General features: G+C 34.7%; 1 protein-coding gene across 1 annotated transcript in view; it reads right to left on the reverse strand.

Moving 5' to 3' along the window:
- The window catches only part of Unc13b (unc-13 homolog B), a 215,012-nt gene that overhangs the window by 127,231 nt on the left and 70,908 nt on the right, over positions 1-16,873 (reverse strand). Inside the window, 1 exon segment of the mRNA XM_047524555.1 lies at positions 11,096-11,153. Within this exon segment, the coding sequence (XP_047380511.1) occupies positions 11,096-11,153 (58 nt within the window).

Below are 16,873 nucleotides of genomic sequence, written 5' to 3' on the forward strand. Positions count from 1 at the left end.
TCCAACAGTTTGAACTAATTCATTCCTCAAGTAAAATTTTAAATAATATGCTTTATTTTGCTTAAGACTGATTCATACTCAGGACATTCTGGTTACACATGTGGTTGAATGAGTGTGTGTGTGTGTGTGTGTGTGTGTGTGTGTCTCATAACACATTTTTAGGTAATGTTGTAACAAATCTAGTAAAACAAACCCTTAGAAGATAGCCAGGAAAATTTCTTTGAGGTGCAAATGGTGGATTGCACCTCAAACAAAAGTTCAAGCTATCTTTGTTTATTGTTGTTCTTAAGAAGTTATTTGTTGAGGCTGCAATTGTGGCTCAATGGTAGGTCACCTGCCTAGCACATGTGAGGCACTGGGTACAATCCTCAGCAGCACAAAATAAATAAATAAAATAAAGGTACTGTGTCCATCTACAGCTATATACATAATGTTTTAAAAAAGAAGTTATTCGGGGGTTGAGATTATGGCTCAGTGGTAGAGCACTTGCCTTGCATGTATAAGGAACTGAGTTTGATTTTCAGCACCACATATAAATAAATGAACAAAATAAAGGTCCATCAACAACTAAAAACATATTTTAAAAAGAAGTTATTTGTTTTTTGAAACATTCAAAGTTTATATGTCATTAAGTGTAAAGAATTAGTATGGAATTATAGGTTGATTACAATAATAAATGATAGTTTTACTATCATACACAACAGTATGTGTGTTAATTTCTTGTAATGTAAGTGATCTTTAAAGTCACATTACCAAGAGAAATGACACAGACCCCAAAACCTTTCTGTCACAGTAATTGTTTAGGGAAGATCTTAGGGATACAGTCAATAAAGTTAAACGCTAACTTTAAAAGCTACTTAGAATTTTCAATTAAGAAATAATTGGTACTGTTGAACCAAATTGTGTCAATGTCAACAAAACTGTTTCAACTAAATCCCAAATGCAAATAAAATACAGTGAGTTTGTAATAATTCACCTCTATTTTGTCAGGCCTGAGATTGTTTTCTATATTTATTGTTTTTTTAATTATCATATAAGAAATGCATGTTCTTTGGAGAAAATTTGTAAAGTATAATAAAGTAAAACTTGAAAAACAAAACAAAATTTACCTATAATTTTAGCACTGAAAATCACTATTAAAACTGTATTTCTGCCAGGGGATTAATATCCAGAATATATAAAGAACTCAAAAAATTAACACCAAAAAATAATAAAAACCTAATCAATAAATGGTAAAAGAACTAAACAGGTATTTCCCAAAAGAAGAAACACAAGTGGCCAACAAATACATAAAAAATGTTCAATATCTCTAGCAATCAGAGAAATACAAATCAAAACTACACTAAGATTTCATCTTACTCCAGTCAGAATGGCAATTATCAAGAATACAAATAATAATAAATGCTGGCAAGGACACGGGGAAAAAAGTACACATGTATATTGTGAGTGGGACTGCAAATTAGTACAACCACTATGGAAAGCAGCATGGAGATCCTTCAAACAACTAGGAATGGAACCACCATATGACCAAGCTATTCCACTCCTTGATATTTAACCAAGAGAACTAAAATTAACATACTATAGTGATACAGCAACTTCAATGTTTATAGGAACACAATTTCCAAAGGCCAAATTATGGACAAAGCCCAGATGCCTGTCAATAGATGAACAGATCTAGAAAATGTATACACACACACACACACACACACACACGAGTTTTACTCAGTCATAAAGAATAAAATAATGGCACTTGGTGGTAAGTGGACAGAAATGGAGAATATCATGCTAAGTGAAATGAAGTTAGACTCAGAAAGTCAAGGGATGAATGTTTCCTCACATGTGAAAGCTAGAGCAAAAAAAAAGGTAAAGAAGGTGCATGGGGGGATCTGATATCCTAAATAAATAGGGAAGACCAGTGGAGTAGAAGATCAGAGGGAGAAAGGAAGGATGGGAAAGGAGAGGAAATATGGAATGAATTTGACAAAAATCACATTATGCACATATATAAAAGTACCACAGGGAATTTCACCTTTATGTATCTGCAGAATGTACCAACAAAAATAAAGGAGAAAAAGGAAGATCAGTTGAGTAGAGGAAGGAGAATAGGAAGAGGGAGGGCAGGGAAAGAGCAAAGATTGAAATCAAATTCCATACATGTAAATTTTGTCAAAATGAACCAATTACTATGTTTAACTATAATGCACTAATAAATAAATAAATGAAAATAAATCCTGTATTTCTACAGCTGGGGATGTAGCTCAGTGGTAGAGTACTTACCTAAAATACACAAGTCCTGGGTTTGATCCCCAGTACCACAAAAGAAAAAAAACTATTTCCATATTTGTTTTTAACCCATATTTGTTTATAATATTTTAGATAATTGGAATCATCTTTATTATTAAAAAGCCTATACATAAATCTTTCTTTGGGCAAATAAAATTTCATTTAAAAAGGAAGAATGGATAATTGTGGTATTCCTATGTGATGGAATATTCTCTTAAATAATTTTTGAGATACATGAAATATTTATGTGTATAAGTTTTAAATAACAAGATCCTAACCTTATTAAATGATCCCAATTATATAAAAACAAACTATAAACACATATGCATGTTATTTTCTTTGAACACTTCCTAGTACTTATGAGTTATAAATGTTGTACTAATTTATAAATCCTAGTAATGTATCTGAGTACTCATTTCATCACTCTTGCCAGATACTGAATCATTTTTGATTCATTTCTCAATTGCAGTCAGTGATGTCATCATAAGTACAGTGGAAAAAAATGAAAACAGCAGAAATTTGTTGAATTAATTAAGAAGTGAAACTATTTGGTATGTTGATATGGTGTGCTACTGCATTCTTTGACAAGACAGTGGTAGAAATATCCTTTTTGAACAGTAAAGATTTAATACCTTAGGAAGTTTAGACATTTGAAAAAGGGACAAATCAGTTTATTCTTTTACATCAACTTCTCATATTAGTCCTGGCTGACATACTATATGTTGCAAGGAAGAACTGTATCAAATATGCAGATCAGATTTAACAGCCTCAAAATCTCCTTATAAACTTGAGGAGCAAAAAGGTACTCAATATATGGATCAAATTACATTGTTATATTGCATGCATATACCAATATGTAACAAATGAATCCCACTATTGTGTATAATTATAATGAACCAATTTAAAAGAAAAGGTACTCCACATGAAAATGCTGACATGTAGATGAGACCTGCAAAAGTAAAAATGTGCTGAGGTTCAAGGATACAAAAAGCAGCATCTATCTCTTGGTATGTGCTACTCTCAAGTGGAGCCATATCTGAGGAATACATCCTAAAAGAAAATGTATTCGTTCTTTAATGTGAATATATAAAATCTAATCTGTTAAGGGAGGAAAGTAATGGGATGTTGTGGTGGTAACAAGAATTTTTAACAAAGATGCAAAGGCAATTTAAGGAAGAAAAATCACCTTTTAACAAATGATGCTGGGACAATTGGCTAGCATCACACAAAAATATGGTTTTAGACCCTTAAATCACTTTACACACAAATGCAACACATGAACCCTAACTAGATCTTACAGTGGAACAAAAAGTGAAAAAAAAGAAATTATAAAAATTGGGGAATTGAATATAGGATAGATATAAGATGACACTATGAAATTGTTATATTTTTAGTTATGACAGCAGCTTTGTAATCCTATGTGAATTACATCCCAAGGTTAAAAAAAAAAATTTAAGAACCTTAAACTTTACTTAGTAGGATTACTGTTGGTAGTAACATTGGTACATTACTACTGAAATATTCTTTTTTAAATTTTTTTAGTTGTAGATGGACACAATATCTTTATTTATTTATTAATTTATTTTTATGTGGTGCTGAAGATCAAACCACTGCCTCACATATGCTAGGTGAGTGAGTGCTCTACCACTGAGCCACAATCCCAGTCCCTGAAATATTCTTGTGTACATTATAGGACAGCGAAAGAATAAATAATTTGAAATTCTTGGGAACAGAAGTTCTTGCTGAAATAAAAGTAAGATATATGGAATGGAGGAACAACAGAAAAAACCCTGTGGAGAGGATGCTAAGTGCTAATTACCATAGGAACATAAGTTGTGTTGTTATTTACTAGCTCTACCCATTACACATGAGTCTTCTGAGGACATTCCAAAGAAGTAATAGTATTCCTGTGGCAATAAGCATAACAAATGCCAAGATTTTAATGTCTAAATACCACTTCTCACTAAAAATACATAGTTTTCATTGAAGAAATTACTTCTTCTAAAACTGAGGCAGAGAAAGAACAAGATGGCTCTGAAATATCATTATATTAAGAAGAGAAGGAAATAGGAAAGAATAATAGGGCATGTCAAAAGGACCCAAGATCCAGTTTAAAGGAATATCCACAGGCCCAGTTTGGGAAAATCTGAGCATCAAAGAGAATGACAAAACTGAATTATAAAACATTTAAGTTAAAAAAAGATGGGCTGGGATTGTGGCTTAGCAGTAGAGCACTTGCCTAGTATGTGTGAGGTACTGGGTTTGATCCTCAACACCACATAAAAATAAATAAAACAAAGGTACTGTGTCCATCTACAACTAAAAAAAAGAACCAAAAAGAACCTATAAGTCCACAGGGATCCTCATTTCAAAAAAAAAAGAATACAAGAGGAGGGGAAAACTCTAGAATATTGACAGTTATTCAATGTACTTATAGGAGGACCCAAAAGGAGACTGGACAGAGGAAGCAAGATTGGGAGATGGAGGAGAGTATGGAATGACCTGTATACACTGTTTCTCAGGGCTAGAAAAAATGAGATTCCCATGGGTCAAATAAATTCTACAGAATATGGGTAGGCCTTGCTATATTAGTTTGGATTTGGAATGTCCCCAAAAAACTCAAGTGTTAAACAGAGGCTTGGTTCCCAGCTTGGCATTATTAGGAGGTAATAGAACCTTTAAGAGACAAGGACTGTGAAGGTCTTTAGGTCATTGGGAGTGTGTCCTGAAAGAGAACAACAGAACCCCCCTTTCTTCTCTCTCTTTTGCTTCCCAGATGCCATGAGATGAGCAGTTTCCTCTATCAAACACTCTTACCATGATGTACTATTTTGCCACAGGCCCAAAAACCATGGGGGCAACTGACCATGGAGTGAAATCTCCAAAACTCATGAGCCAAAATAAACCTTTTTCTCTTTAGAATCTGATTTATCTCTACTATTAACAGAAAGCTAATTAACACAGGCCTGAAATGTCTGAATGTCTTCTCCCCATTCAAGAACCATTTAGACTAGGCATGCCCATAATTTCAGCAACTCAGAAGGCTAAGGTATGAGGACTATGAGTTCAAGGCCAGCCTGAATAACAGAGCGATAACCCTTCTTTAAAAAAAAAAAAAAAAAAAGGCTCTAAGTACATCTTTAGATGGATGTAGTCAATAGCAGGGACAAAAGAGGTTGAACCAAAACAACCTCTTATATTCAGGAACTGGAGTCCCTTGAGATACATAACTTCTGGAGACTTACACATGCACACCAATGGGACAGTCAGTCTTTACCAGCCCCACAGAAGACAGGGAACAACCAAGCAGTATCAGCCAGACTGGCAAAACAACCAACAAACAGAGGAGCAAGACCTCTCCTGGGAAGAGTAATATTATTGTTACTGTTCTTAAAACACATGTATCTCTTGAGTCTTAATGTAAAGGAAGCTTTTTTTAAAGAGCAGGACAATTAAGGTGAAGCTCTGCTGCCTCTCATAATATATTTATCCAAAACTTTTGCACATTCTCCTAAAGTACTAGGCTTTTAAAAACTACAACCCAGAAGATCATTTCTACTGTTTTCTTTCATAGCTTTCCCTGAAGCATAAGGCACAAGATAGCCTAGCTACTTGAACTGGCAATAACACAGAGGAAAAAAAGAGATAAAACATCATCACAATAATTATAAATTGAATATCCCTAATCTGAAAATCTGAAGTGCTCCAAAATCTAAAACATTTTGAGCATCATATTGGCACTCAAAGTTTCAGATTTTGGAGCACTTTGGATTCTGAATTTTCAAATTAGAAATCTCAACCAGTAACGTAAAACACCAAAGTCTTTCATAAGGACCTAAGCATTTCATATAAAGGACACTTAACCTGTACCCTACAACATTTGTTTCCCTAAAGCATTTTAAAATAAATATATCACATTTATTAAAGTGTGGGGAGCCATCCTTATTTAGCAGAATCAGACTAGGTTGAACTATGGGGCACAGAGGTCTGGCTTCTAGGAACTGGCTACCACGGAGGAATATCCCAGATTGCCGGGAAGCATGTGGCACTGTGTGGGAATGGTTCCCTGTCTGCTTCTGTGATAGTTCCCCTAATAAAATGGCTCCCCTATCCTAATCATCACAGAAGAAGTCCCTTCTGGTCCAGGTCCCTTTGTGTGTGACTATAAAATAAAGGAGAGTCGGGCTACTCCGTGTTGTTAGAGGCCCGAGCTGGTATGGCCAGACCTGTCACACCCCCTCTCATTTAAAAAGAGTACTGGCTCTTGTGTGTTTATTGATTAGATAAGTTTATGGGTAATTGATTGATTTATAGCCAACATCATACTCCGGCAGTTAATCCTTTTCTCATCTATGCAGGACGTGGCTCAGAGACTCCCACATTAAAGGAAATAAAAACATCTTAAAAATAAAAGTAAATATAGAATGTTATTAAATCAGAAAGTTTTGACCTAAAAGCTTTAACATGAAAGAAACATTTGAGAAGCTAGCCTTGGTGACTTTGCTAGACTGTTTTCAAAATGAAAAATAAAAAGTGCTAGGGATATAATTTAGTAGTATAGCACCCCCGGGTTCAATCTGTAATACCAAAAAACAAACAAACAAACAAAACCATTGGGAATAAGCACACAGTACACCTTAATACTTTTAAAGAACCCCATCACCTTTAGTAAACTATCCAGGGCTAGAGGTGTAGCTCAGAGAGAGTGCTTGCCTACCAAGTGTGAGGCCTTGAGTTCAATTCCCATCACAAGGAAGGAAGAAAGGAAGGAAGGAAGGAAGGAAGGAAGGAAGGAAGGAAGGAAGGAAGGAAGGAATCCAATAACTGGGGCTAGAGAAACTCTTGTATTGAAGACTTATGATAACAATGGTTTCTTCACAGCAGCAGCCAAATGATTTTTTCCATATTTTTATTGGTGTATTATAATTATACATAATGGTGGGATGTACTGTTACCTATTCATACATGCACACAATTTAACAATATAATTTCAGTCCTGTGATTTCTGAAAACACTTTGAAGACACTTCACTACAAGTAAAAACTGATTCTAATACCTCGGGAAGTGGAGAGGTCAACCACACAAAGGAATCTCAGTACTAGGAAATCATGTTACAGCTAGAAAAATCCTAGAGATTGTGTAGATCTACTCTTCCCATTTAAGTAAAGAATTTCAGCGTCATACAAAGACTGCAGACAGCAGTCAACCTGGATCAAGAATAAGGATTCAACTACTCCATTTTGGATTTGAGGACAAACTAGCTACAGCATCTGTTAGCCACTGATCAACAGGGTTGATTTGGCTGATCTGCTTGGCTAGACAGGTGTCCCTTTCCTCCCTCACCACTCCATGTGCATCCCTCCTGAAGTTGTGTACTTGGTCCTAGAGGTCAATCTTGCCCAATAGAGGAGGACCATTCTTTCATCAAGGGTATACAAATAGATGCGCTCCCCTGCAAGAACCTTCAAATGAGCTCTCAATCACTTCATTTCTCTTAGTTATAATTCTACAAGCATTAAAAGCAGTATATTATTAAATATTAGTAAAATTTAAGTCTATAACCCCACATCCCAGAGAAAAATTTGATTAATATTTTGGTGGTTCTTTCCCTAGTAGCATTTCCCACAATTGTAGAGATGCATTTACAGAAGTGTAGTAGTCTACGCAGGCTGTCATACCAAAATACTACGAGTGGGTAGCCTAAACAACAGAAATTTCGTGCTACATATTTTAAGTTTCATCAAAATTTCCCTATTAAAAAATATTTCGTATTTTTATTTTTTGGTGCTGGAAAATGAATTAGGGTCTTATCATAAGCACACTCTCAACTACTGAGTTACTCCCCCAGGCCCCAAAGCATAATTTAAAATAATGTTTAATATTGAGTCTTATGACAGTTATCATTTACTATATAACTACAAAGTTATTTTCAAGTTTTTGCTATTTAAATAATTCTGCAATGAACATTATTTACGTAAATCTTTTGTCTGTTGTAATTACTAAGGATAAATTTCCAGAAATTCAGCTACTGAGTCAAAAGCTATTAATATTTTAAATGCTTTGGTATGTATTGTCAAACTGCTTCCCAGAAACCTGTACTAATATGTATGGCCATATGCACTAGACATTATAACTAGAATAAAATATATTCCTAACTGAAGAAATAGTGTCACAGAAGGCAAGAAATCCAAGGATTTCTTTCTTTAATTAAAGAAAATTAGAGTCAGGACAACGAATGAAATGTATGATTGCTAATTAGATAATGCCATGGAGAAAAAAACAGACATTTTTGTGACAATCTGGGAATTTTCCATGTGGACAGCATGTCAGATAGTGTCAATGTTAATTTCTTGATTGTGATGGCATTTCTCTTAGGAAATACATGTTAATGTGTCCTGAAGTATACAGCTTACATGCAAATGATTGAGAAAACGTGTGCATTGTTGTGCATGTTTATATAAAGACAGCCATACAGAAATGGGAAAGAAAATTATGAGGGAGAGGAGGGAAAGAGTGAATATAGCAAAATGTTAACTGTTTAACCTAGTCAAGAGCAATGGGTGCTCACTGAACTGTTATTTCAACTCTTCTGCAGGTTTAAATTTTTTCAAAATAAAAATATGAGAGAATAGATAAGAGACATTAATGAGCTACTCATAAAAAAATAATGAAGCTAAAGTCCAGAGCAGCAGCACATGATTATAATCCCACTTCCCCAAGAGGCTGAGGCAGGAGGATCACAAGCTCAAGGCCAGGCTAGGTGACTTAGCAAGACCTTGTCTTAAAATAAAAAATAAGAGACCTGGGGATATAGTTATGTGGTAAAGTTCCCCTGGATTCAATCCCCAGCATCATCAAAAAATAAAGTATCTAACAAACATATGAAAAGTGTATGAGAATTAATAAACTTGCAGATTACTTATTACTTTTATTTCTTCCTGCCTTTGCTTTTTAATCACTTCAACTGCATTTCATCAAATGAGTCTAGGAAGGAACAGGACACTACATCTCAATCATTCCATTTCACTTCTCACTAGCAGTCTTGAAAAAGAAAAAGATTTAAAAGATTAAAAAGGTCCAAATTAGTTCATTACAAGGAGTTTTGGAAAGCATCTTTAGATATCAATTCACAACCTAGTATTCAATTTACATTGTTTTTGGCCTCCTATGATTCTAAATGTTTGACCCTAAATAGCAAAGCAAAGCAAAACAAAACAAAAATGTGGTTGTAATACACCATATGAAAAATGGGTTTTCTTAAAGAAAAAAATGTTGACCTCTGCCATTATACTTTTATCAGGAGAGTGTCCTGTGAAATATACATAATGGAAGGTAATCAATAGATTTACAAATGAACAGAGGTTTTTCTTCTCAAAAGAATATGAAGGAAGCAGTGGTTCAACATGTAGACTATGGGTCAGGTTGTCTGTGTCTGAATGTTTACTTCACCACTTATTAGCCAAGTGATTCATAGCAAATTACTCACAATCTCCTTGTGCCTCAGTTTCCTGACCTGAAAATGGGTACAAGAATAAAATCTATGTCTTAGGTTTTTTGTGAAGACTTAATCAATACATTTAAGCTCTAAGAACAACATCTGGCATATTGTCAGAGCTCAATATATGTTAGTTATTATGTTATTATTATTACCACAAAAACTGCCATCCACAGTTGATGGAATATGGCATTTGATTCAGGAAACCTACAGCAACACAGAGAAGAAAAATAAATACATACACATATGTACATGCACACTTAGACACCTCACTGGCTAAAAAATTAAAACAGACAGACTTTAGTTTTCCCTTTAGTCTCCTTAATATATTCGAAAGAAATCAAGAAGGAGAAATATACCAACAATACATAACTCATTTCCAGAAGGAATCTCTGTGATTTAAACAAATTAATCCCAAGAGAAATGACAGGTTCTCTCATTCAGTTAATTCATTCATCAAACTTTATGGAGGGTTACTACACGTCAGGTGTTGAGCCAGATACCAGAAATATAAAAGGAAAGAATGTCTATCTTTGAAAACTTTGTGGGGTTTTGGTTTGTTTGTTTGTTGTGGTGCTGGGGATTAAACCCAAGGTCTTGTACATGTGAGGTATGTGCCCTGTCACTGAGTTATATCCCCAGTCCAAAAATTCTGTGTTCTTGTCAATTAAATACACATAGCTTATAAGACATGACAGGTGATGGGCACGGTGGTACACACCTATAATCCCAGCCACTCAGGAAGCTGAGGCAGGAAGATTATGAGTTCAAAGCCAGCCTCAACAAAAGCTAAGCAACTCAGTGAGACCTTGTCTCTAAATAACATACAAAACAGAGTGGGGGATGTGGCTCAGTGGTTGAGTGTCTCTAAGTTCAACCCCCAGTACAAAAAAAAAAAAAAGATATGACAATATGACAGGGTGATGTGATGGGCACAGGGTATATGAAAGCAGAGGGGAGACACATAAGCTAACTTTATGGGAAGGAGGAAACAGAGGTGGTGACATTTAAACTGAGTCTTAAAAAAACAGGTAAATAGGGATAGAGAGGGTAAAATCATACATCCACGGGGAAAAGCTAGCAAAAGGAGATAAAAGATGAGCACCACTGCCCCACCTAAAACCCACAAAACCAAAAGACTCATTACTGAAGTTAATGAGTGAGCAGTCACTGCAAGCTTGTGCCAGGATAGAACATCTAGAATCACTTCTGTTTACACACTGCGTCTCCACCCTCCCTGACTCAAAATAAGCCATATCTCAAGAAGGAACAGAAAGCTGAAACAAAGACAGGTTCATAGGCAAGTTTCTCACTTACAACACTGGGCGGCAGCAGCGGGCAAGGAGTTCCTCTGGCTTTCTTCTTGAATAGGATACTAGAAGCAGAAAAGAGAAAGAAAAAAAAAATGTATAAGAGGCCCAAGTAAAAAAGGGAGAAAAAAAAAAATCACAGCTACCTATAAAAAGATTTAGTAAATTTTTTGCTGAACATAAACAGAACATCCCACTACTATTTTCCATGTGTGATCTTGACACACAGGCCAGACTACATTATGGTGCTGGCCCAATTAGCTGGGCTAGAATACGAAAGCAGAGGTTGTTCTGGCAAGGGCACATAGACATCTGCCTAGCTTTGCCAGGCAACTGTAGAAGGCTTTGTCTTAGAAGCCTTAGTATTTGACAATCCTCTGAGTTCTCCTGTGGCTAATGTATAGATATCCCCAATCAGGTGATAGAACCAAAAACCTCTCTGAATACCCATTATGTGCAGGATAATGTTCACTGAGGGAATAAAGTGTGATCATAATGAGGAGTTTCAATTTTATTCTAGTGTATTGGAAAGTCATTAAGAGTTTTAAACATGGGAGGGATATGACTTAATTACACTTAAAAAGTCTTTTTTAAAATATTACACTTAATAGCTGGCTGCTACTTAGATGAAATGCAGGGTACAAGAGAGGAAATAGACTAAATCTTAGAGTACACTAGACAAAAGCTGAAGATGTATACATAATGATGTTAATGATGAAGGGTACTTCATGTGATTGGATCCAAAAATGTAAAAAACTTTTTTTTTAAATTTGGTACCAGAGATTGAACCCAGGGGCACTCAACCACTGAGTCACATCCTCAGTCCTTTTCTGTATTTTATTTAGAGACCTGTCTCACTGAAATGCTTAGTGCCTTGCTGTTGCTGAGGTTGGCTTTGAATACGTGATCCTCCTGTCTCAGCCTTCTGAGAAGCTGGGATTACAGGCATGAGCCACTGTAGCCAGTGCAAAAAACTTTCTGTATATACTTTTGTATATAATATATTTTACAAACAATAAACTGTGACACAAATAAAATAACACTGCTATTGCAACAGGGAATGAACAGAAGTCATGGAAAATTTAAATAATATGATAACATTAGTAAAACTGCCCCTCACGTAAATGCTCTAAACTTCTTGAAGGTTAAACATTTACTTCAAAGTGACAAAGGGACTTGATTATAAAAAAAATAACCATTACAAATAATGCTGATTTTTGTAGGCAGTTCATAGGGATAATGTAAGGAACTTTAAATATTAACTAGAAGAGTTCACACTTAAGAGATGAAGAGTAGACATTTTCAAGAGCCACATTTAAAGAATATATCCCAGGCCTAAAATGGAAAGTTGAAGTCCAACCACAATAAAATTAACACTTAGATAACTAAGGAAAAATAAAAACCTATAAAATCTATCTGCAAAAAAAGAGACAATAATAGTAAAAAAGAAAGGAAAACTACAGGAAAATCTCACTTATGAATATAAATGCAAAAATTCTAATTACTAGATTACCAAGCCAAATCCATCATGTTACATAAGTGTGTAATATTTATATGTGAGTATGTATGTATATGTGCACATATGGCATGAAAATATGTGTGTGTATAATATATATAGACGTGTGTGCGTGTGTGTGTGTGTGTGTGTGTGTGTGTGTCTCCTGACCAGGCAGATTTTAAATTTTAAATACAAGGACAGGTCAATATTTGATAAATATATTCATGTAATTTGCTACATTAATCAGATAAAAAGAGAAAAAGTATGTGATCTAATAAAGACAGGAAAATATTTGATATAATTTCATTGTTTCATGACAAAAAAGCTTAGAAAACAAAATTTCCTTAATCTGATGAAGGGTATCTACCAAAATCAATGACAAACATATTTTATGACTGTTAATGAGCTCCGCATAGTAGTTCACACCTGCAATGCCAGCTACTCAGGAGGCCGAGGCAGGAAAATTCAAGGTTGGAGACCAACTTCAGCAACTCAGTGAAACTGTCTCAAAATTAAAAAAAACAATTTAAAAGGCTGGGGATGTAGCTCAGTAGGAAAGTACCCCTGGGTTCAATCCAATGCCATAAAAAAGGACTCAGGAAGAATTCTCTTTATAGTTAGGAAAAAGACAGGCTCTCTATGCTCATTCTATCAAATATTGTATATTTGTCATCCCTTGGTTCCAGGACACCTTCTCCAGTGAATACCCAAATCCACAGATGCTCAAGTCCCTTGTGTAAAATGGTATAGTATTTTATACACATACTTTCGTATCCTTTAACCATCTCTAGATTACTTATAATACCTAATACCACGTAAATACTATGTAATTAGTTGTTATGCTATATTATTTGGGGAATAATGACAAGGTGATAAAAACTTATTACATAGCTAAGGAAGTAGCTCAGTGGCAGAATGTGAGCTTAGCATATATGATGCCCTGGGTTCATCTGCCAACACCATCAAAAAAAAAAATTCCATTTTTTAAATAAATATTTTTTCAACCCTAGTTGGGTTGTATCTGGAGATGTAGAACTCAGAGAAAAAGAAGGCCAACTATACTAGATGTCTCAGGCATTGAATTTTTTTAAATAAGGGGTCACCAAAAATAAGGAAAGTCTAATAAAATGTTGTAAGCAAGTGAAGCCTAAGGAAATATGACACCTAAATGTAATACAGTAACTTAGATGGTATCTTGACACAAAAAAATGACATAAGATTAATGACATGAGGAAATAACTATAGAACTTTAAGCTTTATTTATTTATTTGGGGTAAACATATCTATTTCCTCCAAACATTTGTTTCTTTATAGTAAAAACATTCAAGCTTAATTTTTTTAGTTAATAAAATATATAATAAAGTACCAACTCTTCAGTTATAATAATATATTAATATTGGTTTGTTAATTATAACCCAAGTATCATGTTAATGTAAGATGTCAATAACAGGAGAAACTTTAGGGTGGATTTGGGATAAACTCTCTGAACCATCTGATCAGTTCAGTGTCTTCTATAAATCTACAACTGTTCTGAAAATTAAAGTGAGTTGATATAAACATATATGTACAGCAGGTCACAGTGGTGCACACCAATAATCCTGGTAACTTGGGAGGCTGAGGTAGAATTGAAAGTTTGAGGTCAGCCTCAGAAACATTGCAAGACTATCTCAAAACAAAAATAAAAAGGACTTGGAATGTAGGTCAGTAGTAAAGCATTCCTGGGTTTAATTCCAGTACCAAAATAATAATAATAATAATTAATATATGTATACGCACATACATAAAATCTCAAACAAAAAATGTAAGGACTGGAAACAATAAAAACTGTCAAAACTGAAAGATTCAAAATTAGCTACACGGAAATCTAAGACAATCTCTAAACTATTAGAACAAATAAAAATTGCTGAATAAGACCAATACTTTAAAAGAAAATGAGCAGTAGGACTGGGGATATAGCTCAGTGGTATTAGCATGTATGAACATTTATGTCCCCCACATTTATCTGTAGAAATCTATTCACCAACATGATGTTATTAGGAGGTGGGTCCTGTCACAGGCTGAGTGGGTCATGAGGATTGAGTCTTCATGAATGGCATTAGTATCCTTTTAAAGAGGCCCCTAATGTAAAGGCACAACAAGGTACCATCCACAAACAGGAAACAGGTCCTCACCAGACAACAAAGCTGTAGGCACAAATTCATAAATTCAATAATAACATGTAATTAAAAAAAAGAAAACAACTCACAGGTCACCTTAAGAAATTGCTGAGGCAGTAGCTCAACATTCTGAAAATTGATAAAGAGCAAGTTCCTGTATAGACTGTGTTATAGTTTGGATCTGAAATGTCCCCCAAAAGTTCACATACATGTTGAAGGACTGGCCCCCAAAACAGCAGTGTGCAGAGATGGAGCCTTTAGAAGATAACTAGATCATGAGGGCTCTAATCTCGTCAATGGATTTACCATTGATGGAAATATAGAGACAGATATAGTGGGGAGTGGGTGCTGGAGATTTAACCCACAGACACTTTACACTGAGCTACATGATTAGCCCCCCACCAACTTTTTTTTTTCTTTTTTGAAACTTGCTGAGGTTGGCCTTGAACTTGTGATCCCCATTTCAGCTTCCAACAATGAATTCATAATTTAATGAAAGGTGGTAGAAACATAGTAGATAAGGCCTAGTTGTAGGAAATAGACCCTCAGAGGCATATTCTTGAAGGCTGTATTTTATCCTTGGCCTTTTCCTTTTCCCAACTATCATGTGGTAAGTAACTCTGTTATACCATGTGCTCTCCACCAATAATGTTCTGCCCTGCCACGGCCCAAAAGCAATGACCAAGTGACCATGGACTAAAACTTCTGAAATGGGGAGCCAAAATAAATCTTTCCTCCTTTAAGTTGATTTAGCCCAGGTAATTTGTCACAGCTATCCAAGGTGACTAACAGACTATATTTCAAGCAAATCAAATAGCTGTTTTTAAAAAAAAAAAAAAGCTCTATTTGTAGACAAATCATAGTTAATAAATTCTGAAAGACTAATATACAAATAGAAAAAAAGCATCCTTTTGAAAGCCCTAATAAAATAATGATCGTTATTTACTGCTAAAAGCACTGGGTGAAAGACTGATGGAAGAATTTTATAATGAATAAAATAGGCTGACAATACTTGAAGTCTTGTCAAATTTTAACGCTAAAAGTAAGATAAGACACCAACTGCCTACCCCCAAAGATGAACTTCAGTCTAAATCTCAATCTACACCTCAAACTACTAGATATAGTTATCAGCTTAAAGGAAATAAAAGGAATGAAAGAACATGAAAAATGAAACCTTAGGGACATAATCAGATAAATCCAGAATGTGTGGAGTTCTACAAAACTAGGAAAACTTAACAGTTACACAATAAGAATAATTTAAGAGACAAAAAAACCAAGTGTGTACTTTTTGTTTAATATTGAACAAATCATCTATAAAAAGGAAATTTGAACTCTCAACTATGTATTAGATGATGTTAAGAAATTATTGTTAATTCAACGGGACAATGGCATTGTGGTTATTTTTTAAAGGCATTATCTGTTAGAGATACACATACTATTTTTATACCAACAAAAAAAAGGGGGAGAGTAATTCCATATTTTTTCATGTTTGAAAATTTCCATTAGAAAAGTTTTTAAATGGAGTAACAATCACAATGAAATACCACTTCATACCCACTAGGGTGGTAATAATAAAAAAAATAATAACAAGTACCGAAAAGAATGTGCGAAACCTAAAATCCTTATACACTCACAATAGGAATGGAAAATGTCACAGTCTGGCAGTCTCTCCAACAAACAGTTCAGCATAGAGTTATCATCTGACCCAGAAATTCCACCATCAGGTCCATATCCAAGAGAAATGAAAATGTATGTCCACACAAAATTTTGTATGTGTATGTTCACAGCAATATTATCTATAACAACTAAAAAGTATAAACGACTCAACTGTCCCTCAACTCTCAAATGAATAAACAGAACATAGTATATCTGTACAATGGAATGTTATTTGGCAATAAAAGAAATGAAGTCCTGTTACTTATCACAACATAGATGAAACCTTGAAAACATTAAGCTTATTGAAGGGAGACAGTGAACAAAGGCACACAATTATATAATTCTATTTACATTAAATGTCCAGAATAGGTCAATGTAGAAAACCAGAAGGTAGATTAGTGGTTGTCTAGGGCTAAGGAGTATGGGATTGGAGAGTAATGTCTAAGGGCAAAGAGTTTTGTTTGTTTGTTTTTGT

The sequence above is a fragment of the Sciurus carolinensis genome, chromosome 14, assembly GCF_902686445.1.
Source record: "Sciurus carolinensis chromosome 14, mSciCar1.2, whole genome shotgun sequence".
Classification (NCBI taxonomy): Eukaryota; Metazoa; Chordata; class Mammalia; order Rodentia; family Sciuridae; genus Sciurus; species Sciurus carolinensis.